This window comes from Bufo gargarizans, chromosome 3 (genome assembly GCF_014858855.1).
Source record: "Bufo gargarizans isolate SCDJY-AF-19 chromosome 3, ASM1485885v1, whole genome shotgun sequence".
In the NCBI taxonomy this organism is placed as follows: Eukaryota; Metazoa; Chordata; class Amphibia; order Anura; family Bufonidae; genus Bufo; species Bufo gargarizans.
Window position 1 is genome coordinate 88,946,659 of NC_058082.1, and position 25,940 is coordinate 88,972,598.

A 25,940-nucleotide genomic window follows, 5' to 3' on the forward strand; every position below is an offset into this window, starting at 1 on the left:
TCATTCTAGTAAATGGAGTGTCTTAGTACCCCACCTGTCAAAGTATGTGACATTTTTAGGACATGTTTGTATGCAGCCAATCACAGGAGGAAGGGCGTTGGAGGGAGCAGTAGACTGGACCAATAATGAGACAGGAGGTGTGGTTTGGACTACCCTAAGACTTCCTGTAGGCATTGTAACTAGGCTGTAGTCACAGCTCCTAATGGGCTGAGCTAAAAAGCAGCCAAGCAGCAAGATCTAAAGGAAGTAAATACCTGTTACGCAAACCCTGTAGGCACTTGCTTATATATCATTTTCCTGACTGGACATTTTTTATATTTAAGTTATTTGGTGTCTTTGATTACTGTATAGATAGGACTGGTGTTTTGTACTAAACCTAAAAGGGTTTTCCCATCTCCTTATGATATGCAGTCAATGTCAGATAGGTGGGGATCCCACCTCTGGGACCCGTTTCTGTCTCCAGAATCTGCCCCTCAAAGTGAAGGAGAGCTAGTCAACCAAGCATGGCCACCCTCCATTCACCGCTGTGGTTGTTTTGAAAATAGCGGAGTGCCGTCTCTGCTTTTTCCAGCAGTCCCATAGCAGTGAGTGGAAAGGTTGCCATGCATGTGCGTTGCGCTCTCCATTTCCTCTATTTTTGGAATCTCTTTAAGCCACTATTACATTAGCAGATGCCACACAGATCACGACAAACGATCGAAGATGTTGCGACTGTGAGCAACGAAAATTTTGCTTATAATGCACATTGCTATTCGTTCGTATTTGCGGTCGTTACCAGTTTGCTTTTAAATCATTCATTATTACATGTAAAGATGGGGACAAATGCTTGGTCAAGAGGTTGGTATGAGATCGTTAGCGAGTAGACGACTCCATATTAACTAATCTAATGACAAAGAGCAATCCTTTTTTTACGATGCTGAAAGATCACGATGCACGAGAAAGGGGAGCGTATCCATGCTCTCCCTAGCATATACCTAAGGGACCAGTTGAAAGTTGAAACTAAACATGCAACAGTCTCAATGAACAGGGCAAAGAAATAAGAAAGAAAACAAACAGCAGGTGGTGCTATACCGATGCATTTTATTGAATAGCTCACTGGTTATACTAAATTTTGAATTGCATGGAATTACAAAAGTATTCAGATCCAAGTGCTGGTTTGAAAAATGTAGTGTTTTTTTGTGGGACAACCCCCTTAAAGCTAATGGCCCAATCTTGATCAACTACTTTACCTAGATCTCGTGACATCTTTACCATATAAATTTTACACCACTATTAAGTTACCATATTTCTTGTAATTTTCTCTGTCCATATTTAAGGACTTGGCTTTGCCAGTGGTCTTTATGTAGTCATGTATTGGAAGATTTAGCAATTGCATTTTGCTTTCAAGCGTCTGTTTGCTTATCACGCTAAAGGAGAGGTCCATTCCTTGATAATCTATTTTAGTGTGTTACTATTCTATTTTTGGAGTAGGGCAGATAAACAGATCATCATATAAACTCAGCAGTGTGAGGTCATTGACCACTCTTTGCTGCTTGTCCAGAGTTCTTACCGTTATGGTACAGGGGTGTGGAATTCCTATCGCCCGACGCCCGGGACATGCAGTTCCGGGCGCCGGGCAAGTAGTTTGAACAGTTGTTTAGCCCTGTGCGGGCAAGTAGCAGGAACATGTCGGTTGGGCAGTAATAGGAGCGGTCATATGCTAGCCGCGAGCTGACCGCTCCTACATCTATGTCAGCCTGCCCCTGCATCGTGCATATGAGTACCGTACATATCACTTCCTGCAGGCGGCCCCCGCTCCTCCCGGCTCCTGTATCGAAGTCTCCGCCCACCTGCCAGCACAGGAGCGCACAATAAGTCAGCACACCGTCTCTAGAGACTGAGTAATTGCAGGCCAAGATGGGAGAAGAGGAGTGAGAGACCCCACTGCCCCCTGCAGATGAGCGTTCCTCCCGGAGCCTGTCCACATCGCAGCTCCCGGCCTGACGTGCAAGCGCTGACTGGGGTCACATAGCATTATACTGATTTATGATGCTATGTAACCCTTACAGTTCTGGAATGTGTTGGATAACACTGACATAATGCTGTCAGTGTTATCCAACACATTCCAGAACTGTAAGGGTTACATAGCATCATAAATCAGTATAATGCTATGTGACCCCAGTCAGCACTTGCAGGTCAGGCCGGGAGCTGCAATGTGGACAGGCTCCGGGAGGAACGCTCATCTGCAGGGGTGTCAGAAATAAAGGTTGTGCTGTCTGTCTTCTGAGGCTCTGGCCCTGCCTGCAATCTGCACTGCACGTGGCACTTGATAAACTATGTCTCCCTGTTGCCCCCATACAGTATAACGTCTCCTTGTGGCCCCCATACAGTATAACGTCACCTTGGGGCTGCCCTAGTGCCCCATACAGTATAACGTCACCAAGCGGCTGCCCCCGCACAGTATAACGTCACCAAGCGGCTGCCCCCGCACAGTATAACGTCACCCTGTGGCCCCTGCCCCCCGCACAGTATAACGTCACCCTGTGGCCCCTGCCCCCCGCACAGTATAACGTCACCCTGTGGCCCCTGCCCCCCGCACAGTATAACGTCACCCTGTGGCCCCTGCCCCCCGCACAGTATAACGTCACCCTGTGGCCCCTGCCCCCCGCACAGTATAACGTCACCCTGTGGCCCCTGCCCCCCGCACAGTATAACGTCACCCTGTGGCCCCTGCCCCCGCACAGTATAACGTCACCCTGTGGCCCCTGCCCCCCGCACAGTATAACGTCACCCTGTGGCCCCTGCCCCCCGCACAGTATAACGTCACCCTGTGGCCCCTGCCCCCCGCACAGTATAACGTCACCCTGTGGCCCCTGCCCCCCGCACAGTATAACGTCACCCTGTGGCCCCTGCCCCCCGCACAGTATAACGTCACCCTGTGGCCCCTGCCCCCCGCACAGTATAACGTCACCCTGTGGCCCCTGCCCCCCGCACAGTATAACGTCACCCTGTGGCCCCTGCCCCCGCACAGTATAACGTCACCCTGTGGCCCCTGCCCCCCGCACAGTATAACGTCACCCTGTGGCCCCTGCCCCCCGCACAGTATAACGTCACCCTGTGGCCCCTGCCCCCCGCACAGTATAACGTCACCCTGTGGCCCCTGCCCCCCGCACAGTATAACGTCACCCTGTGGCCCCTGCCCCCCGCACAGTATAACGTCACCCTGTGGCCCCTGCCCCCCGCACAGTATAACGTCACCCTGTGGCCCCTGCCCCCCGCACAGTATAACGTCACCCTGTGGCCCCTGCCCCCCGCACAGTATAACGTCACCCTGTGGCCCCTGCCCCCCGCACAGTATAACGTCACCCTGTGGCCCCTGCCCCCCGCACAGTATAACGTCACCCTGTGGCCCCTGCCCCCCGCACAGTATACGTCACCCTGTGGCCCTGCCCCCCGCACAGTATAACGTCACCCTGTGGCCCCTGCCCCCCGCACAGTATAACGTCACCCTGTGGCCCCTGCCCCCCGCACAGTATAACGTCACCCTGTGGCCCCTGCCCCCCGCACAGTATAACGTCACCCTGTGGCCCCTGCCCCCCGCACAGTATAACGTCACCCTGTGGCCCCTGCCCCCCGCACAGTATAACGTCACCCTGTGGCCCCTGCCCCCGCACAGTATAACGTCACCCTGTGGCCCCTGCCCCCCGCACAGTATAACGTCACCCTGTGGCCCCTGCCCCCCGCACAGTATAACGTCACCCTGTGGCCCCTGCCCCCCGCACAGTATAACGTCACCCTGTGGCCCCTGCCCCCCGCACAGTATAACGTCACCCTGTGGCCCCTGCCCCCCGCACAGTATAACGTTAGTATAAGTTCAGGACAAGTAGATGATCATGAGGGACAAGTAGATTGAGCCCCCACTTTAGTCCTTCGACAAGTAGTTTTTTTATTTTTTTATTTCCACACCCCTGTGGTACTCCTTGTTCAGCCTGTTGCAAGGAGCCTTCTCTATGCATAGAAAGGACCAGTGTTAATAACTGATACAAAACTGCCGTAGTCAGACAAGCGCTATGCGCTTCCTCTTCCAGCCCGGTGGTCATGTGACCGCCAGAGTCGGGTGAGTGCAGGAGCTGTGAGGTCTTCTACAGACCTCTATCAGCCCTGCTCTGAGGCTGTACAGCGCAGAATCATGCAGTACAGCCTCTCCGGGGGGTGTATTTCTCCTGTAACTATGTCAGCCCCAGTTGCAGAAGAAATCAACAGTGAAAAAAAAAAAGCGTAAATGTCCCCCATAAGTCTTGTATGACCTTATGGGGGATGAAAAGTGTAAAATAAAAAGTGTTAAAAAAATAAAATAAAGTTTCACATGTAAAAAAAAAAAAAAAATCCCCCAAGTAAGGAATAAAAAAGTTAAAAATAGAGAAAAATTTAATAAAATGGACATATTTGCTATTGCCGCATCCGTGACGGTCAGCTCTATAAATATATCACATTATCGAACCAGTCCGATAAACACCATAAAAAAGTAAATAATAAACTGATCAAAAAGGTGCATGTCCCACAAAATGGTACCAATAAAACAGTCGCCTCATTCTGCAAAAAATGAGCCCCTGCATAAGAAAATCGCTAAAAAAATACAAATAACTATAGTTCTTATAACATGTAGACACTAAAACAGAGATGGACAACCTGTGGCTCTCCAGCTATTGCAAAACTACAACTCCCAGCATACCCAGACAGCATACAGCAGGGCATGGTGGGAATTGTAGTTTTACAACAGCTGGAGAGGCGCAGGTTGGCCTGCCCTGCACTAAAACATCATTTTTTTGTTTTCAAAAATGCTATTATTGTGTTAGTGAAATAATAAAAAAATTTAAAAAAGTAACAACCAGCTCTATAAAAATATCACATGACCTAACCTCTCGGGTGAACATTTTTGGCACCTTACATCACAAAGTGATCAAAAAGGCATATGTCCCACAAAATGGTGCCAATAAAACGGTCACCTCATCCCGAAACATGGACACATTAAAACATCTTTTTTGTTTCAAAAATGCAATTATTGTGTAAAAGTGTACATATTAGGTATCGCCACGTCCGTAACAATCTGCTCTATAAAAATGTCACTTGACCGAACCCTTCAGGTGAACGCTGTAAAAATAAATAAAAACTGTGCTAAAACAACCAATTTTTTTGGTCACCTTGCCCCACCGTGTGTTATAATGAATGATCAAAAAATCATATGTCCCCCCAAATAGTACCAATAAAACTGGCACCTTATCCCCTAGTTTCCAAAATGGGGTCACTTTTTGGGAGTTTCTACTGTAAGGTTGCATTAGGGGGGCTTCTAATGGGACATGGCATCTAAAAACCATGTGGCGCTCCTTTTCTTCTGCGCCCTGCCGTGTGCCCATACAGCAGTTTGACCACATGTGGGGTGTTTCTGTAAACTGCAGAATCTGGGTAATAAATATTGTTTTGTTTGGCTGTTAACCCTTGATGTGTTAAAGAAAGAATATGATTAAAATGGACAATCTGCCAAAATAGTTAAATTAAAAAAATTGATCTCCATTTTCCTTTTAATACTTGTGGAACGCCTAAATGGTTAACAAGGTTTTTAAAATCAGTTTTAAGTAACTTGAGGGGTGTAGTTTCTACAATGGGGTCATTTATGGAGGTATCCACTATGTAGGCCTCACAAAGTGACTTCAGACCTGAACTGGTCCTTAAAAAGTGGGTTTTGGCAATTTTCTTAAAGTTTAAGAATTACTTCTAAACTTCTAAGCTTTCTAACGTCCTCAAAAAATAATAATTGACATTTCCAAAATGATGCCAACATAAAGTAGACATATGGGGAATGTTAAGTAATAAATATTTTATGAGGTATCACTTTCTGTTTTAAAAGCAGAGAAATAGAAATTTAGAAAATTGCAAATTTTTCAAAATTTTGGGCAAATTTGGGATTTTTTCATGAATAAAGGGGAAATATATTGACTCAAATTTATGACTAGCATAAGGTACAATGTGTCACGTGAAAACAATCTCTGAATGGCTTGGATAAGTAAAAGCGTTCCAAAGTTATTACCACACAAAGTGAGATGTTAGATTTTCAAAATTAGGCCTGGTCAGGAAGGGGGCAAATGGCCCAGATGTGAAGTGGTTAATAAAGCAATGGTCACTAGAGGACCTGTTCTTGTGATTGGTGGGGATCCTAGTGGTTGCACAATCATACATTTATCACCTACCCTGTGGATAGGTGATAAATGGTGTTTATGGGGAAACCCCTTAAAGTCATTGACCAGCTTGTGAAAAAAACATAAACGGCGGCAATGGTTTGAAAAAAGACAAAGTGCAGTATTCACCACTTTCCCTTGTGGCCCAGCTCTGGAGGTCCTCCCAGTGATTGTTTACATCCAACCGGCATGTAACCACTGCAGCCAATCAGTGGCTGCTGTCCTGTCACATTCTGTATTAATGGCATCAGCACTTGGTGATTAGGGCCATAATATGGCACCTATCCACTGGCACATCTGCAGCGGTAACGTGCAAACTACTTTTAATCAATAATCGGGTGGACCACAGGAGCTACTGTGCTGGATCACAGGGAAAAGAAGAGGCAAGTTATTTTTATTTATTTTTTTTTTTTTTAGATTTACCCTCTCCCCCCTCAAAAGCTGGATTAACACTTAAAATTTAGTGACTACTATAATTTTTGTTAAACTTGAAAGGTTCATGGAACTTATAAACTAACTCGTAGCAGCCATTCAAGGCACAATCTAAAGATGTATCTCCCAAGGAAAGAGAACCATCTCGCCAGCGCCACCTTGTGGAAACGGCTCACTGAGTCAAAATCCGTCAACCGCTTTCAGTGATGTAGTTCAAGGTGGATCAATCTCTAGCAGCTTCTTCTAGATCACCATAAGATTGTTTGACAGAAGGATGTTTTTTAATGAAATTGTAATGTAAACTTCTGTTGGTCATTTTTTTTTAGCAGTTTACATTAGTTTCAGGGATCCATACTGTAATACTGCCAATGACGTTAGTAAAAATAATGAAAAATTGCATTAATGACAACTTTCAATTTTACTTGTAATATTTGGTATTCTGCTTTGTGCTTAAATTGTACATCTAGTGATCTTAAAAATCTTGGCTATGTCCATTGTGGAATTTTACATCTAAAATTAAGTCTGTTTACTGTTAGCCTCATTTATTTACATGCTCTATTCATATCAATAGAGGAAAGAATAGGAGCAGACTTGAATTATCAGAGCTAAACTAACTTTAATATCTTGTTTTGTCGATCAAGAATTTTTTGTTATTTTGGACATTGGGTGGGCTGGGTTGCACCTCTGCTACTCCCCAAAGCTTTACACAAATTGTCATGTACAATATCTAAGATGTCTGCTTTAAGAATCCGCTTTTGCTGATTATGCTTTAAAGGCTATGTGCACCTTTGGGGACATTTTTTTTTATTGATTTTTGGTTTTTACTCATTTTGGGCTAAAAATATATTTTTTTTTCAGTTGGACTTTATTAAAAATATTCAGCTGTAAAATTGAGGGGGGTTATTCTTCTTAGGGAGGGAGGTATGGGAGGCGGGATATAGAGTACCTGATATACTTATATTTGTACCTTTTTGTTAAATTACTTGAAGAATGTTTCTTCTATTTGTTTACATTGTGATAAGATCATAACTTGTATTTGGTTGTACAAAAAGTGTAATTTACAAATAAAAACTAACTGATTTTAAAAAAATATTCAGTTCTGTCACAAAGGGATAACTGTCTTGCTGTGCATTGTACTTTCACTTTGTGCCAGTCATCTAATAACCCTTATCTCTAAATTACTAAAAGGTCATAAATACTTTAGTACAATTTGTTAAGATAAGGAGCCGTCAGCTGAGCTGCCTGACGGAAGAAGTAAAAAATACAGAGCCTTCTACTAGAGAATCTCCAGGCTGTAGAGAGAAAAGGGCTCAACACTTTTAAAAAAGACAGATTTGAAAAATGATTTTTAGCTTAAAATGAGTACTAAGCAATAAATTAAAAAAATGCCCAATTGTGTACAAAGCCTTCTAAGTGGGGGAAGAGGCTCCATTTCTATTACAAAAATAATAGTTTGCCTTCTGCTAGAGAAAAGTCTCCTTTTCTCTCAGGTACTCTTAGAACAGCCCCTTGGCATGTAGCCAGACTTCCAGGAGCTGGCAAATAGATGAAATGTACATGGTAAATATTAGATTTGTTGGGTGCATACTTTTGCATGATTTTAGTCTTAGCTATTTGGAACAGAAATCCAATATGGGGCGGCTGAAAGTATTTTATATTAAGAGATGTTTCCTATGGCCTCTGCACATGTGCTATACCTTTTTAGCTCACCTCACAGCCACCTACATGAGGTTTATACATGGCTGAATCTCTGGAAAGGCTTGTATTGTAGGCCTCTCATGAGACTAGAGGTGGATTTTAGTCTAATTAGGCAATACATATGCAGTCCATGATTATAGCAGTAGGATTCATGCTAAATACTGAGCAAACTTGCGTTTTGTGCTATGTATTGGAATCCATATTGCCGTACTTTCTGCTTGACTTGTTTTTAAAGAATTCCTTTGGCAAAAATGTGTGTGAGTTGCCAAATGTCTCTATCTGAAAAGCAGTGATATTCTGTGTGTGGTAAAACCAATTTAATTATAATTTTTTAAGATTCACACAACAATGAGAACTGAGATGAAGAGGAAACCTACAAGGCGAGGGGGGAGAAAACATGGAAAAAAGAAAACCAAACTACAGGAAATACTCAACCAAACACATATAATGGCTCTATAACGACGCTGCCCCAGATCTTGTCTGGACTCTCATACCCTAGCGCTTACTTAAAAACTGTACCGTGTCTTGTCAGAGTAGATTTCTGATGTGTAAGTAAATGTGTTAGTATTGTGACTAAGCCTTTTAACATGTGCATGTATATTAAGAATAAAAATATTGGAAACTTAACTTCGACTCCAACATCCATTATTTGAAGACTGAAAATTTTCAATAGCCGAGTTTAAGTCTGGGAAGTAAGTTAGCACATCGTCATTATAGGGCATCTGTCAGCAGTTTTGTACCTATGACACTGGCGGACCTGTTACATGTGCACTTGGCAGGTGAAGATGTCTGTGTTGGTACCATGTTCATATGTGTCCGCATTGCTGAGAAAAATGATGATTTAATACATGTAAATGAGCCTCTAGGCGCAACGGGGGCGTTACCATTGCAGAAAAGGCTGAGCCCATTGCTCCTAGAGGCTCATTTGTGTATATTAAAACTTCATTTTTCTCATCTGGACATGGGACCAACACATAAGTTTTTAAATATGCAAATGAGCCTCTAGGAGCAATGGGCTCAGCCTTTTCTGTACCGGTAACGCTTCCGTTGCTCCTAGAGGCTCATTTACATATATCAAACATAATTTTTCTCAGCAATGCGGGCACATATGAACATGGTACCAACACAGATGTCTTCAGCTGCCAAGTGCACAAGTAACAGGTCGGCCAGTGTCATAGGTACAAATCTGCTGACAGATGCCCTTTATAGGGATAGTCCCTTCTGGATATGACACATAGTATGTTTTTAAATATGAGGGGCTATATGTGACAAATTCCAGTGTTTGCCTATACAGGTATTCCAGATATAACCCCCCATAGATATTTGACAAAGCAGTGTGAATAGCCATAGATTGTGTTATAGACTGTAAGCAGGCTATTTATGAGCATCTCTTCTCTCTGTGATGTTATAGCTTAGTGGTAATGCTGTGGGCATATTATATGCATGTGCCCCAACTTGGTGACATTGGGGACTAGGCTTGCACAGCAAGACTATCACGTACCATGAAACAGGTTGCCAGATCACTGGGCCTACGCTGCAGTGATATTGGTAGTGATGGTAGTAAATATAGGTAAGAGTAATGTTGCCACAATGTCCCTGATGAGGCAATGTAAAGTATGAGCATTAGACAGCATGCTGACTAACGGGGTTTTCGGAGACTTTTATACTGATGAGATATCATCTGGAAAAAGCACAGAGCTGTCCATTGTATAGTGGCTTGGTCTTCCCTTCCATAGGGCTGAGCTGCGCCTAGGCCATGTGATCTATGAGCGTGATGTCACATGGCCTAGGCTTAACTGAGAGAAGGACACAGCGCTACTGCAAGCACCAGTGCCTTCTCAAAAAACTGATTGGCTGGGGTCCTGTGTGTCGGACCCCCACCAATGAGATACTGATGACCTATCCTGAGGATAAGTTATCAATATAAAAATCTTGGAAAAAACCCTTTCAATTTCATGTTTTTGGCAAATACTGCTTTTTCATTACATAATGCTGTTGAGGCCTCGTTTAGAGACTTAAACCTGTGATCAGTGTTCAATATGTAATATCTGGAACCCCTTCGATTCTGATAAACTACATGGAACTTTTGTTTAACATTGGTTCAATGCGTCTTTCTTAATGGCCACTAAGGCTGGACATACATTTTTGATAGCTATTGACAGCGATGTCTCTCGACCTCCTCCCATGCACTCTGCTCAGCGGCTCATGTACGTTCTGAAGAGGGAGGAGTAATCTGCTGGCAGACTCCTGGCGGCTTATCTCCCAAGTGACTTCTCCTTCTGTACCATTGAATCTGCTATCGGGGGCGAGTAGGAGGGCAATGATACATGTTAGATGGTCGATGCAGGTAGCACTTAAATTTTAAACCATAACTTTCCTTTACAGAACTGGGCATACAAAGCACTTTTTAAGAATCTGTAGCTTTAGACGTTCAGAGCACCAAGGGCAGCCTCTTCCAATGTGTTTGGCCGCTCGTGTTCCCTAGATGGTGTCCAGTTGTCTCATTGTAGTAGACCAGTAGGACGGTAGAGATTTTACTTCTCATAGAATTGCCTAGACTGGATACAGTTCTGTTTCTCTGATCACTTGTAGATTGTAAGCCCTCATGGGCAGAGCCCTGCTGTATCAGTTTGCCATTCATTAATCTCCAGTTTTTCTGTACTTTCTTACATTTTATGTACTTTTGATGTAACCCATCTTGATATGTACAGTGCCCTGGTATTAATGGTGTTTTCAACTAAATAGTCCTGACAACAGGAAAATAGTGACCAAGTGAAACAGACGTGGGTATAGTGTTCGTATTAAATACTCCAGAAAAATTGTGGTGTGGGTTGTACTGATTTTCTGAAAGGTTTCAGCTGTTTTTCATCTGGTTTTGGGGCAGACATGTAAAGAGGCTGCATCCTAGAGTCATGGCTAGGCAAGTCCCATTGACTGGGCTTGTACCGTATATCCAATATTCACGTTCTGATGTGTGTCTAACTAATACTGCATTGTGATACCCTGCAATCTCCATATTGATCTTCTTGTTGAAATGTTCACCAAATGAAACTGCTTTCCTGTATATAGGATTCATAAAACTCCTGTCTATATTATCTGTATTCTATAAGACACTTGTAGAACCTTTTAATTATACAATGACTGACTGCACTTTACATGAAGGCTCTTTCTTGAATGTTGAATCATGGTTTACAATACTTTCTCTATGTAGAGGATCCAGGTTTTTGATTTGCAAATGTTAATTCACATGAAATATTGAGATGGTGGTTTAACATCTTATACATTATTATTATTTTTTTTAAACAATTTTTGTTCATTGACATGCAAATTCTAAATTTGTGTATTAGACGCATCTGCATTGGAGGTTTCGATAAAGGATGAAATATTACTGCATGTGGCGGTGATTTGTTTGTCAGATGTCTATTAGATATCCAGTAGACCCCATTATAATTAATTATGCATTTTAGGTTAGGGGCTCTCCAGGGATTAAATACCGACAAGCTGTCCAACTCCCGGCTCCCCCAACAGTCCTCTAATGGAAGGAGTCAGGAAATGTACTAAAGCAGAGTGTCCAATTTAAGTGAATGGCACCGAGCTTGCAGTACATTTCCCGACCACTACTTAATACGGAGCTGTGTCAGTTACAGAGTTAGACCACTGCTGGGAGTTGGACCCCACCGATCTGAAATCCCATGTGAGGCTTTTGCTTTGTAAAGTAAAACCAGAGTAACCATTTATTATAAATGACTAAAGGGGACGAAGAGAACAGTTACCACGTGTAACGTCGTAAGAACACTAAGCCGTTTCAAATCTGGCGCCACAATTTCCTTTTTTCATATCTTGTTCAAGTACTATATAGAATGGAACTTGCATATTGCTTAGTTTCTAACTTAAAAAAAATAAATAAAATTGCACTTTGCTTTATGGTAGATAGTGGATACTTTTGGGTCGATCAGATCTGATTTACGTTTTATTTCCTGGATTAAATAGTGGTGAAATTCAAAAAAAAAAAAACTATGTAACAAACTCTGACTTTTGTGTGAACTGTATTTTTCTTTCCTTGACGGTTTTATTAATCTCGATTTTAATTGTGTACTTTCTACCTTTTTAGGCGACTTGCACACGACCATATGTATTTTGTGGTGTGCAAAAAAACAGGTCCGCAAAAAATATGGATGACATCCGCATGCGGAAAGGAAAAGCTGGCCCTTCATAGAACAGTAATATGTGTCACGGTCCCTTAGGTGACTGATGTCAGGAAATCAAGTAGATTGGCTGAGCGTGGAGGAATCTAACAGCCTCCTTGATTTCTCTTGATTCAGTGTTGATAGGGTTAATGACCACTTCCCTTTTCTCAGCTGTTGCTCAATGGTCATCACTTGTACCCTTTATATTCTGACCTCACCCTTCTGACTGTGGTAGATATCTTCATTTGGGTTTGTCTATGGTGTTCCTGCTTGTCAGTCTCTACAGAAGTTAAAGGGGTTGTCCAGGTTCAGAGCTGAACCTGGACATCCCTCCATTTTCACCCCGGCAGCCCCCCTGACATGAGCATCGGAGCAGTTCATGCTCCGATGCTCTCCTTTGCCCTGCGCTAAATCGCGCAGGGCAAAGGCATTTTTCTGAGTTCCGGTGACATACCGGGCTCTCTATGGGGCTGACAGGCAGCCCGGTGACGTCACCGGCACTGATGGGCGGGATTTGGCTCTGCCCTAGCCAGTAAAACGGCTAGGGCAGAGCTAAAGCCCGCCCCTCAGAGCCGGTGACGTCACCGAACACACTGCCGGGCGGAAGTTACCGCCCGGCAGTGTGTTATTGAAAACACAAGAGCCTGTGCCCTGCGCGATCTAGCGCAGGGCACTGGAGCGCATCGGAGCATGAGATGCTCCGATGCCAGGCTCAGGAGGGCTGCCTGGGTGAAAATAAGGGTATGTCCGGGTTCAGCTCTGAACCCGGACAACCCCTTTAAGTGTCTCGTTTGTTTGTGTTTGTTATATTCCCTGTTTGGCCTTAAAGAGAGAGACTTCCATTCATTCATCTGGGGAGGAATGGGTTGTCCCTGGTCCTAACCTTTTCCAGGGCCTTATAGGTATATAAAGGCCTAGGTATCCTGCATATGAATATTCCTACCTTCAGGGTATATTCATATTGATAGGGCCCGGATTAGGATTGTCTAGGAGTTTCCAAGCCCAGTAAATGTTCCCCTTACCTCCTGTGTTCAGTGTGGTGCCCCCCCCCCCCTCCCCCACACTGATCGTGACATTATCCTTGTCCGTAATGCGGACAATAATAGGACATGTTCTATTTTTATTTTTTTTGTGTAACGAACATACAGAAACAGAATGCACACGGAGTAACTTTGTTTTTGTTTTTTGGGGGGACCCATTGAAGTGAATGGTCCCACATACGATCTGCAAAAAAAGGAACGGACACGGAAATAAAATACGTTTGTGTGCAAGAGGCCTTAGTCTCTCTTTCTGTCAGATAAATGTGTAAATGAGCGACCATAAAGGCAGCTTACAGCCGGAAAGTTCGTTTTTACTCCCAGTGACAGGTTCCCTTTAAAGGAGTTCTTAGTGATTTTACTATTTATGACCTACCATCAGGATAGGTCGTTAATATGTGATTGGTGGACCCATCAGATACTGATGGCCTATCTTGAGGCACACTGGAAAGGAAACATGCACCAAAAAATTTAAATTCCTATATTAGTTTTTATTTTATTGTCTTTTTATATGATCCTATTAAGACTGGAAGCTCTCTACAACCAGAATATAAGTTAAAGCCTATTAAAGCTCTATCGATGTGTTACTGGTGACTAAAGGGAAATGGTAGGAATGTGAACACAACAATGTCATACTAAAATGCAAATTTTCTAGTTTAGTATACTTACTATTTTCATTTCTCAGCAAGCATTACTTTCGACATAAGTGACTTCAGATTTGTGTTTGTTTATCTTTTTACCGTTGCATGATGGTATAAAATACCACACTAAATAATACTGTCAAATACTTTTCCCCTTGCACATTTTAATTCCGTATTATCTAGGTTGACTGCAAAAACTATGTTTATTTTCAGAGAGAACAGGATTTGAGGATGGGTGATATGGGCGTCCGAGGAGCAATAAATATGGGAGGTAGGGATTTTTACTGGAAACCTTTTTTTTTTTTTTTCCTCGTCCACGCAGCCCATAATTTGACATCGATATTGTCGTGGGCCTTTTTTTTTTTTTGTTTTACTTAAAATATTTTATACTTCATCCTGTTGTATGAGGGTTTTCATTTTTATTGTGTACTTAACATTAAATCAGTATATAAAATTAATATTGAGATTTTAACTTTGCTAGGTTGTAATGTTACAATATAATAACATTTGCAAAGACAGTTACAATTTTTGCTTGATGTACTGTTACAAAAATAAAATGGATATAACTGTACTTGTGTTGTATCTGAAGTTTTGATTGGAGTGGTTCTGAGCATTGAGACTCCAGTCAATGGCTAAAATGAGAGGTTAGAAGGGCTGTGCTCCTCAGTAAAAAGTCTGAGGTTGTCTGAAAGGACCTTTCATGGTTCCAAACATTATAAACCAAGTATCGGGATACGTAGGGCAAAGTGCAGGAATCTAATTGCACTTACTATTTTTTCTCGGCGCCGTTCCATTCGCCCGCTGTGGCCCCCATTGTATTCTCCCGCCTGGTATGCTAATTTTAGCATCACAGCAATGAGGAGGAGACAGTCTTTCGCCGTGGGCGCATCCTTCTCTCTGGCCGTAGCGCTGTCGAATTGCAGCGTAGAGTGCCACAGCCAGGGAGAAGGAGATGCCCATGGAGAAAGACTCAGTCTCCTACTCGTTGCTCCGATGCTATTAATCACCATACCAGGGGGCCCACAGTGAAAATACAACGGGTGCCACAGTGGGCGAACGGAGCGGCACCCTGAAAAAATTGTAAGTGCAATTAGATCCCTGCACTATGCCCTACGTATCACGATGCTTAGTTTATAATGTTTGAACCCATGAAAGGTCATCTTTAAGCAGTGAGGAGACGCATGCCTCGGCTGAGCTCTTGAACTCTTTATTTTGCCGCGTGGGTCTCGTACTCAAACCCCTGTTGATCAAAACCTTTGATATGTCACTATGACATTGCAAAATGTAGCTAGGTTTGATTTAGATGAGTAGATAATTAAATGGGCGATTAAAGACAATCCCGTTTAGTTATTTAAAGGCTATGAACACCTTCCTGGGGAATCTTTGTCATTACATTTTACTCATTTTGGAACAAAAAAAAATCTATTGGTTTTTATAAAAAATTGTTGTTGTCCCCCCCCCTAAGAGTTAAAATTTGTCTATGTGCATAGTATCTCAGTTTCATACAGAACTCTCTGGTTGCTGCTCTAAAGGCTCATTTTATAGATCTTATCTCTGAACTCCTGACAGCCCCATAACACTAACATATTAAAGATTATGGCTTAAAGGGGACCTTTCACCTGGAAAAACATTGTGAACTAAGTATCCTGACATATACAGCGGCGCCCAGGGATCTCACTGCACTTACTATTATCCCTGGGCGCCGCTCCGTTCTCCCGTTATGTCCTCCGGTATCTTCGCTCAGTAGGTTATAGTAGGTGGAGACTGCCCTTGTTCTGCTGGGCGTCTCCTCCTCCTAGGCTGTAGTGCTGGCCAATCGCAGCTCACAGCCTGGGAGAAAAAAAACTCCCAGGCTGTCAGCTCTGCTGCTGCGATTGGCCAGCGCTACAGCCTAGGAGGAAGAGACGCCCAGCAGAACAAGGGCAGACTCCGCCTACTATAACCAAGAGTCCTAAGTCTCCTACTACTATAACCTACTGAGCGAAGATACCGGAGGACATAACGGGAGAACGGAGCGGCGCCCAGGGATAATAGTAAGTGCAGTGAGATCCCTGGGCGCCGCTGTATATGTCATGATACTTAGTTCACAATGTTTTTCCAGGTGAAAGGTCCTCTTTAAGTGAATGTTTATGAGCTATCAGGAGTTCAGAGATGAAGACTGTACATCTGGACGTCTGCGCAGAAACCTGATGGTTAAGTCATTTTGCGGACAAGAGTAGGCATTTCTACAATGGGCCGCCCGTTCCGCAAATTGCGGCAGGCACACGGGTGGCTTCTGGTTTTTTTTGCGGCCTAACCCTGTAGAACCTAAATACTGGGAGGTTTAATAAAGATCAAAATGAGTAAAATGTTTTCATAAAAAAAATATTGCCCCCGAAGGTGTTCATAGCCTTTAAAACGGATGTTCCTTTATATTACCACAGTTAATTAACAAACGATAACTACTTGGTTCACATAAACAATTCTACAAGTATTGAACAAGCTTTTTGAGAACAATCATTATTTTGCTCCGCACATTTACACTACACAATTATCATTCAACATGAATCATTGATAGAATTTTAGCGAATTATCTGCTCGTCTCGAGGCGCCTTTACTCTTTGACTAGCATTGAGTAAGTAACCCAGGAAATATCGTTACCCGGCACACCTCATTACATTTAACTTGTGGATATAATTCCTTGTATTGTGTATCTTTAAGTTTTCAGTCATTTAAAATCCCTCCTATCGTTTCTGGTCTCGGAATAAGGAGCACCCATTTTGCAATGTAATGAACTTAATTCTTTGACTGAACCTATTTACCGTAGTCTGTTCTTCAAGAAAAGCTTGAAGTGAAAGTTTAGAAATATCGATCACTTTTGCAAAGAACAATTTGTATCCTGTTTTCTTGTCTATTTTCTAAATGGCCTCTAGTTTATCTAAATATTAACTCTTTAGAAATAATTCAATGTTCAATGGGTACAGCAGATAAAAGAACCATTCTAAGTAAAGATTGTTTTACATAGATACCTATAGCCCAGCTCCTGCTGTAAACCAAGGTCCTCCTCCTCCACCACCACCACCACCTCCTCCTCCTTCAATGATGGGGATGAATATCGCCAACCGGGCAACTGTCTCAAGCCCTTCAATGGGTCCTGGTGCTACAATGGGCTCTGAAGGAGCTGCAAGCATTGGAGCGGCTATGATGCCAGATAATGGAGCAGTGGTAATGTATTAGTAGTTTTTCCTTATCAAAACGTGATTGTGATTGAAATGGGGAATCCAGTTAGCCTACTTTTGATTCCACTATTTAGCCACTTGCACTCTTATACCAACCACCCTTCACCTCGCAGTGACTGATAGCCATAATGTATATCTATATTTTATATATATATATTTGGTATACAGTACAAATTCTCATTTTTGTTCATATTATGTCTTTAAAAAAAAGTATCCATTTTTATAAATGTTTAGTATGCAATTAGAAAATAATTTTAGCCTTTTTCGTGTGATCATAGTCTTTGCTCACATTTTGTAAAATTTAAATTTTAGTTTAATTTACTATTTAAGGAAAATATTCTATTCGCCGTTAACATGACCTATCCGGTAACGCTCTAAATAGGAGTTAAGGATTGTAATTTCCGCACATTTTAGAACATTTGTTGAAAGTACCGTATTTTTCGCCCTATAAGATGCATCGGCCCATAAGACGCGCCCATGTTTTACAGGAGTACAATAAGAAAAAAAATTTTTTTCATTAGATCTCAGATCAGGCCAGCAATCAGACCCCCAATGTTAATCAGACCTCATCTGACAGCCGCAATCAGACCCCCAATGTTAACAAGCCCCCTAATCAGACCTCAGATCAGAGCCCCAGTGTTAATAAGACCTCAGAATAAGCCCTCCAGTGCCATTTATGAGCCCCCAGTGACATTTATGGTGCCCCTAGTGCCACAGAGCAAATAAAATAAAAAAGCAACTTACCTCTCCTGCTCCTGGATGCCGCCGCTACTCACCTGCAGCGCGCTTGGTCTTCCTCCTCCTCTGTCTGCTGTGCTGTGAACCGGCGCGCATAGCATGAGGTCAGAGCGCCATCACGCTGTGCGCAGCCTGCACAGTTGACAGCGGAGGACCAGGAAGCGGTGAGTACAGAGCCTTCACCGCTTCCGGGTCCTCCTGTACTAATGAGCGCTTCCATAATGGAAGCACTTCATTAGTATTCGCAGTGGCATTTTCCCCCCACTTTTGAGGGTAAAAAAATTAGTCTTATAAGGTGAAAAATACGGTATTTCAATTCTCAATTTAATATTTTTACGAAATTTATTAAATTCAGGAATTATGCGTTTAGATTTTAGAATCTATCCTAAATATTACTCTTGATAAAAACACATTTTTGCTGGCTTCTTTTCCAAATATATTTAAGAACCTTGCATACCAAAGTGTTAACGGTTATTTTATTAGGACTTATTAAAATGACTATTATAAAGAGATTTTGTGATTCATACTTGTAAGTAAGCGTCATATAAACTTTATTTTTTATTTTTTGTACTTGGTAAATTAGTGAAATGTTTTACATGCACTTTAGCATGTGAACGTTGACATTTATTTCCTTTGAATACTTGTTTGGATGTTCGAGTTGTCATGAAACAAATCTGATTCTTGTAAAAGGTCCGTTCTTTAAATCGTATAGTAACCTTAAAACAACTTTTATTTTATTTTTTTCATTCGTCACTATTGCAAAAGAGATTCTTTGCATAAAGTGATGTTTTGATTTATTTATGTATTTATTAATTTTTAACAAAATTTGTATTGGCCACATACCTAAATACCTGTAGTAGTAAATTTAATTAAGGTTTGTAGGATTATCCTTTTGACTTGAGCAAAGAATATAATCCACTTTGATTTTTATTTATTTTTAAAATTTTCTTTCGTTGTGAGGCTATGTCTATCTTCCTTTACGATATTCCGGTAATCTGGGCTCCGCCAGGGGCCACCAAATCCCATTCATTATAATGGGTTCTGTCGGTTTTCTGGCATGAATGCCGCTTTCTACCAGAAAATTTAAATCTGCATGCAGAAACCCAGCGTTAATGCTGAAAACCACAAGTATTTGTTCCTCTGCCGGATGAGACTACCGTAATACCGTAATGCTGATGTGTACTTAGCCTAGTTAATGACACTTGATTATTATTTTTTTCTTTTTTTTTATATTTATATATTTATATTACATGTGATAGTTACTAATTTAGTTGCTCCTTTCTTCCCTCTATGTTCGACTCTCCTGGACTGTCTTCTGAACGTCATGACTGCACTTTGTGAATATATCCAATAATAATGACATATGTTAACCTATTGGGACTGCACATTGAACGAATGCATTATAGCGCAATGATAGATTCTCACAGCCATCTCCATCCCAAATGGGATCTCCCATGGTTAACAGAGCAGGAACAGAAGCTGCTCAGCCAGCAATGGGTGGTGTAAATGCAGTTGGTGGTGGACCTGGTGGCTATGGTAGAGGAAACCAAGGGGGAAACTTTGATGCATCTAACAAACGTCGCCGTTATTAGTACTTCACTCCATACCGTGTAGAACCTTTTTAGTATATGAATTCCGGTGGAATGCCTTTTGTTTTATTTTCTTTTTACTTTTGAACCTATTGTTTTGTCTTAACTCTAGCATTTGTAGAAAGTTTTGTTATGTAACTCGTACATATTGTGTTTTTGATCTTACCAAGATTTATCATGCCTTATTGTGAAAGTTAAATGTTACTGTGATTTGCTCGAATTGTAATAGTGTTGTAAAACTTGCACCGTAAACGATCGCAATAAAGGCAAAACCTCCTTTGAATTGTTTAATAAAGCAATTTAAAAGGTAGAATCTCAGTGTCTAGATTAATACATGATCCTGTATTTCCCTTATAAACGCCGTATATATCCACCGCCTCTTTCCTTCCTCTAAATTGAGGAGTTCTGTATAGTATAACATGAGTTATAAAGGCTGACGTTTTGAATGGAGTTTTACTATTGATGGACTAACCACAGGATAGGCAAAATCTCATTGGCGGGGTTCCAAACCCTGAACCCCCTCCTATCAGCATTGTTAGAGTAGCTCAGGAGCTGGAACTACAAAGCTCCATCATTGTGTAGTGGACGGAGCTGTTCACCGCTGTGCCACTCCAAGTGAAATCCAACCCTGTCCTCTGTCCCCAGGGTCTCTCTGAAGCAGCTGACCGTCAGGGTATCGGGCCACCGCCAATCAGATATTGATGGCCTATCTTGAGGATAGGCAATCCATAGTGAAACTCTTTATTGATTTCTCATTTTACATGGTAACTTATTAAACATTTGGGAAGCTGCTCTTGTGACTGGCCGAAGCACTTGAAGAGCACAGCACTGCATGCTGCAGTACAAATACGGATATGCATCCTTTGCCATTTTCATTTTTGCAGCTCTTTTGACCAGTGTGAAACGGTGCTTTTCTGCTGCATAGTTTGGCACATCTCACACCACTTGCATGCCGTACAACTGAGTGTAATATAATGTGGGTGTAACGGAGGCAGTGCATGCTAATTGTCATGCCTTTTGAAGCACAGTTAATTATCAAGTTGATTGACCATTTCAGGTTGCCATGGTTTAATAAACTAGCTTAATAATTTATTAGCATAATATTCCTATTTTGTATTTAGCCATGTTCACCTTTGCAAGCAATTTGTTATCCAGTGCATCTAAAACATTAAGCAATCTTGTAGCTGGTCTTCAAGGGGATCTGCCATCACCTGATTATAGCCCCTAAACCACCACCAGTAGCTTTAGGCCCCTTTCACACGGGCGAGTATTCCGCGCGGATGCGATGCGTGAGTTGAACGCATTGCACCCGCACTGAATCCCGACCCATTCATTTCTATGGGGCTGTTCACATGAGCGGTGATTTTCACGCATCACTTGTGCGTTGCGTGAAAATCGCAGCATGCTCTATATTCTGCGTTTTTCACGTAACGCAGGCCCCAAAGACATGAATGGGGTTGCGTGAAAATCGCAAGCATCCGCAAGCAAGTGCGGATGCGTTGCGATTTTCACGCACGGTTTCTAGGAGACGATCGGGATGGAGACCCGATCATTATTATTTTCCCTTATAACATGGTTATAAGGGAAAATAATAGCATTCTGAATACAGAATGCATAGTAAAATAGTGCTGGAGGGGTTAAAAAAAAAAGACAAAATGTAACTCGCCTTAATCCACTTGATCGCGAAGCCCGGCATCTCCTTCTGTCTTGGATCTTAGGCTGTGTAGGAACAGGACCTGTGGTGACGTCACTCCGGTCATCACATGATCCATCACCATGGTAAAAGATCATGTGATGACCGGAAGTGATGTCACCACAGGTCCTGTTCCTACACAGCTAAGATGAAGACAGAGGAGATGCCGGGCTTCGCGATCAAGTGGATTAAGGCGAGTAAAATTATTTTTTATTTATTTTTTAACCCCTCCAGTGCTTTTTTACTATACATTCTGTATTCAGAATGCTATTATTTTCCTTTATAACCATGTTATAAGGGAAAATAATACAATCTACAGAACACCAATCCCAAGCATGAACTTCTGTGAAGAAGTTCGGGTTTGGGTACCAAACATGCGCGATTTTTCTCACGCGAGTGCAAAACGCATTGCAATGTTTTGCACTCGCGCGGAAAAATCGTGCGTGTTCCTGCAACGCACCCGCACATTTTCCCGCAACGCCCGTGTGAAAGTGGCCTTAGACAGAATGGTAATAGATTTCTAAGGCTGCTGGATCTCTGAGAATTCCGGCATTGCCGGAGGTTTGTCACTTACAATGCGGACCGACTGAGATCCACCCGCATTCTGGCATATATGCTGAGTTTTCCATCGGCTGACTCTCTGCATATTTGCCAGAATACAGCCAGATCTCTCCATTGGTCCCCATTATGAGTGAGTGAGGTTGGACGGAGCATTACAAACCTCCAGCCTTGCCAGAATGCAGAGAGATCAGGCAGGCTGTTCACTGCTATATCGCCGCTGCTAGTGTTCAACTAAGGCTACATGCACACGTATCTGCCAGTTTTTTTGGGGGCAGATAGGATTAATTTCAATGGGTCCGCAAAAAATGTGGACAGCACACAGTGTGCTGTCCGCATCAGTATGTCTGTTCTGTAACCCCGCAAAAAAAACAAAAATTGTACATGTCCTATTCTTGTCCGTTTTAGGCATTGTTGCAATGGATTGCATACGGATGTCATTCATTTTTTATTTATTTTTTGTGGATTTGCGGATCGCAAAACACATACGGTCTTGTGCATGTAGCCTAAGGGTACTTTAACACTTGGGTTAAACTTTTTCCAGTATTGAGTTCCGTCCTAGGGGCGGATCTGTTTTATCCTAATGCATTCTGAATGGAGAGCAATCCGTTCAGGATGCATCAGAATGTCTTCAGTTCAGTCTTTGACTTTTCAGGATGGAGATAATACCGCATCATGCTACGGTTTTATCTTCGGCCAAAAATCCGGAATGCCTGTTCCAGCATTATTTCCCATTGAAATGCATTCATGACAGATCTGGCCCCAAGTGCTCTGGAAAAATGGATCCGGTTTTGCGGTTGACAACTGGAGAGATGGATCTGGTATTGCAATGCATTTGTGAGACTGATCCAGATCAGTCTACAAATGGTATCCATTTGCATACAGATTTCTGGATTCGGCAGGCAGTTCCGGTGACGGAACTGCCTGCCGGAATCCAGCAATGCAAGTGTGAAAGTACCCTAAGCCTAAGGCTACTTTTCACACTAGCGTTTCTATATTCAGTTATTGAGATCAGTCGTAGGGTCTCAATACCGGAAAAAACGCTTCCATTTTGTCCCTATTCATTGTCAATGGGGACAAAACGTAACTGAACAGAACGGAGCGCTCCAAAGTGCATTCCGTTCTGTTTGGTTGCGTTCCCATACCGGAGTGCATGCTGCGGTTTGGTTTCCGTCCTGGTATGTGGAGCAAGATTGATTCGTCATGACCCACAATGCAAGTCAATGGGGACGGATCTTTCTTATTTTCTCTGACAATAGAAAACTGATCCGTTCTCCATTGACTTTCAATGGAGTTCATGACTGATCCGTTTTGGCTATGTAAAAGATAACACGACCGGATCTGTTCATAACGGATGCAGACGGTTGTATTATCAGTAACAGAAGCGTTTTTGCTGAACCCTGCCGATCCAGGAAAAAACACAAGTGTGAAAGTAGCCTTAAGATCAAGTGAATATCACCATATGCATCAGCTAGCATCAATTTTTCACTAAAAATAACTGATCAGTCTTTTTTTGATTATCAGTTTTATGATCAGTTTGCGTCACTTTCGTTAGTTATCTTTGACAGGAGAGAAAGTAGTTTTTGCAGGACATTTTCTAACAGATCTGACGGAACTGATGCAAACTGATCATAACTGATGCTCAAAAGACTGATCGGTTATTTTTGTGCAAACTGATGCTAAGCACGAGTGATGCTCATAACTGATCCGTTTTTTTTTGGGGGGGGGGGGGGGGGTTCTTTTCACTTAACAAATCAGAAGAAAGTAAAACAAAATGTTATGTGAACTTGGCCTTAAGATATCACCTCAATGACCCATGTAGCATAAAGGAGAATCTAGTTGGACTCGCTACCTCTATCTAAAGCGCTATGTTGGTGGCCCTAGTTTACTTAGGAGTCATACAGTCCTACAGACATGGATACGTCATTACAAGCTAGCTTTCAGGAGCCTTTTGTTGAAGATGCACATTGCTCAGCTGAAGCCAAAGTCTGTACACGCTGCTTCTCTGTGGATGCCACCAATTCGGGGTGGGGTGTATTTAATTTTTTTTTGTTTTGTTTTTTGTTTTTTTATGCCTCTGCCGACCTATGTGTCTCCATGGTAACAGGCTACACGTGTCCTGTGTAATCTGATCAGTCATATTCTTTCCTCTGTTACTCTACCAAATAAGTTACCGAAATAGGTGGTTAATGGCAGGATCAGACTGCACCATGTTTGTAGTCTGTTGCCAGGTGATGCATATGTCTGCATAAGCCTATATGCACACAAACGTTTGTGTTTTGTGGTCCGCAAATTGTGGATCCGCAAAAAAAAAAGGATGACGTTCGTATGTTTTTTTTTTTTGTTTTGTTTTTTGCGGATCCATTGTTACAATGCCTATCCTATAGAATAAAACATGTTCTATTTTTTTTGCGGGGCTATGGAGCAGAGCAACAGATGCGGATAGCACACGGAGTGCTGTCCGCATATTTTGCGGCCCCATTGAAGTGAACCAAACCCCATTCGTGTGCATGTAGGCTAAGGCTGAGTTCACATCAATTTTGATTCTGCAGCTGATTTATATGCGGACCCATTCACTCCTATGGGGCCCCAAAAGATGCGAATGTGTTTAATTCAGGCCATTTGCAAATTTGTTCCAAAAGCTTTTTAAACTTCTAGCGCTATCACAAATATGTAAATATATGTATATTATGTACTCAGTCTGTTTTTCGTCTGTGTAGATTACCATTCAATTCATTTTAATAGACTTAAGAATGCAATCCTCCTCCTTTGCCTCTTTTCACATCTGCGTTGAAGCTCTCCAGCTGGCTGTTTCGGCAGAGAACACTCTAGATATTCGGCACAGCCAGATGTTACTGCGTTCCCACCAGCCCCCATTGACTATAATGAGATCTGGCTGCTACTCTGCAAATGTTAAGAAGGTCATATGCCTTACAAAAATTAAATAAAAACAAAAGTGCTATACGGCTTTGATCTTGCCGTTGGCCATGGAGAAGTTTGTGTAAAGTTACCTCTTTGGTACGTCTATACACCGAGAAAATTACAAGAGTTTTGGAGGTTTTTAATAATCCAGATTTCATGGTTTTCTCCTGTCTGATATTTGTGTATCTGCTCTGAAAAGCACTATAAAAACCTTTTTTTTTTTTCCTTTTTTTTTTTATCCGTTTTTAGAATGTAGTTATTTCCCCCTTATTCACATTAAATTTAGAAATGCTCTTCTCTTATATAGAATTTAGGCAGGCAGTTATTCTATACTGTGAAGCATTATCATAACCTCATGCTCTGGTGGTGTGTTTTAAAGTTTTACAAAATTTACTAAGGTATTTGCAGAAGTTCACTTTTTGGTTTAAAATAAAAGGTCATTTTTCTCCTCACTACATATTAGAGGGAAATGTTGGTCTAATTAAACTGAAATTGAATCAGTTGAATAGTTAACCGTATGAATAGTTTGCTTCCAATATAATAACTAGTCAAAGTTTCAGTGTAAGGCCTCATGCACACGACTGTGTCCAAACCGCGTATCGGCAAAATAAAGATACATTCTGTGTAGATTAAGCAATTTTCTTAGTCCCATCAGTAGAAATGCATTTTCTTGTCTGCAAGAATGGCCATATGGATACAAGACAGCACAGGAATAACATCCGTGTGCAGTCCACTTTTTTTGCGGACCCATAGAAATGAATGGGTCCATGAGCAATCTGCAGAAAATGCGGATCTGAAGCAGACCTAAACTACGGTCGTGTGCATGAGGCCTAAAACTGCCACTCTACTAGACAATACTTTTTTACTGGTGCAGCATCTTCTGCCCATTATGGGTTTGAGTGCTATTGGTATTTAATCTTAGCCTGGCATGAAACTCCTGTGCTATACCTTTAACTTCTTACATGGCATTACTGGTGTGGTTGACGTGCAATAGAATCGGCCAGCAGCCTGCGAA

The 25,940-nt window shown here is 42.1% G+C and overlaps 1 protein-coding gene across 4 annotated transcripts in view; it reads left to right on the forward strand.

Annotated features, from left to right (window-relative positions):
• LOC122930938 (paraspeckle component 1-like) overlaps nucleotides 1–25,940 on the forward strand; it is a 121,708-nt gene that overhangs the window by 61,786 nt on the left and 33,982 nt on the right. The window contains exons 7-9 of one of the 4 annotated variants that reach the window (XM_044284683.1): nucleotides 14,421–14,478; nucleotides 17,212–17,411; nucleotides 19,570–20,062. The exons of 1 other annotated variant lie outside the window; for it this stretch is intronic. In XM_044284683.1, coding sequence (XP_044140618.1) covers nucleotides 14,421–14,478; nucleotides 17,212–17,411; nucleotides 19,570–19,755 — 444 coding nt within the window. In that variant the 3' untranslated portion in view covers nucleotides 19,756–20,062. Of the gene's footprint in view, nucleotides 1–8,678; nucleotides 8,970–14,420; nucleotides 14,479–17,211; nucleotides 17,412–19,569; nucleotides 20,063–25,940 lie in introns of those variants that run through there. 2 more of the 4 variants (XR_006388192.1, XM_044284684.1) reach the window with 2 other exon arrangements.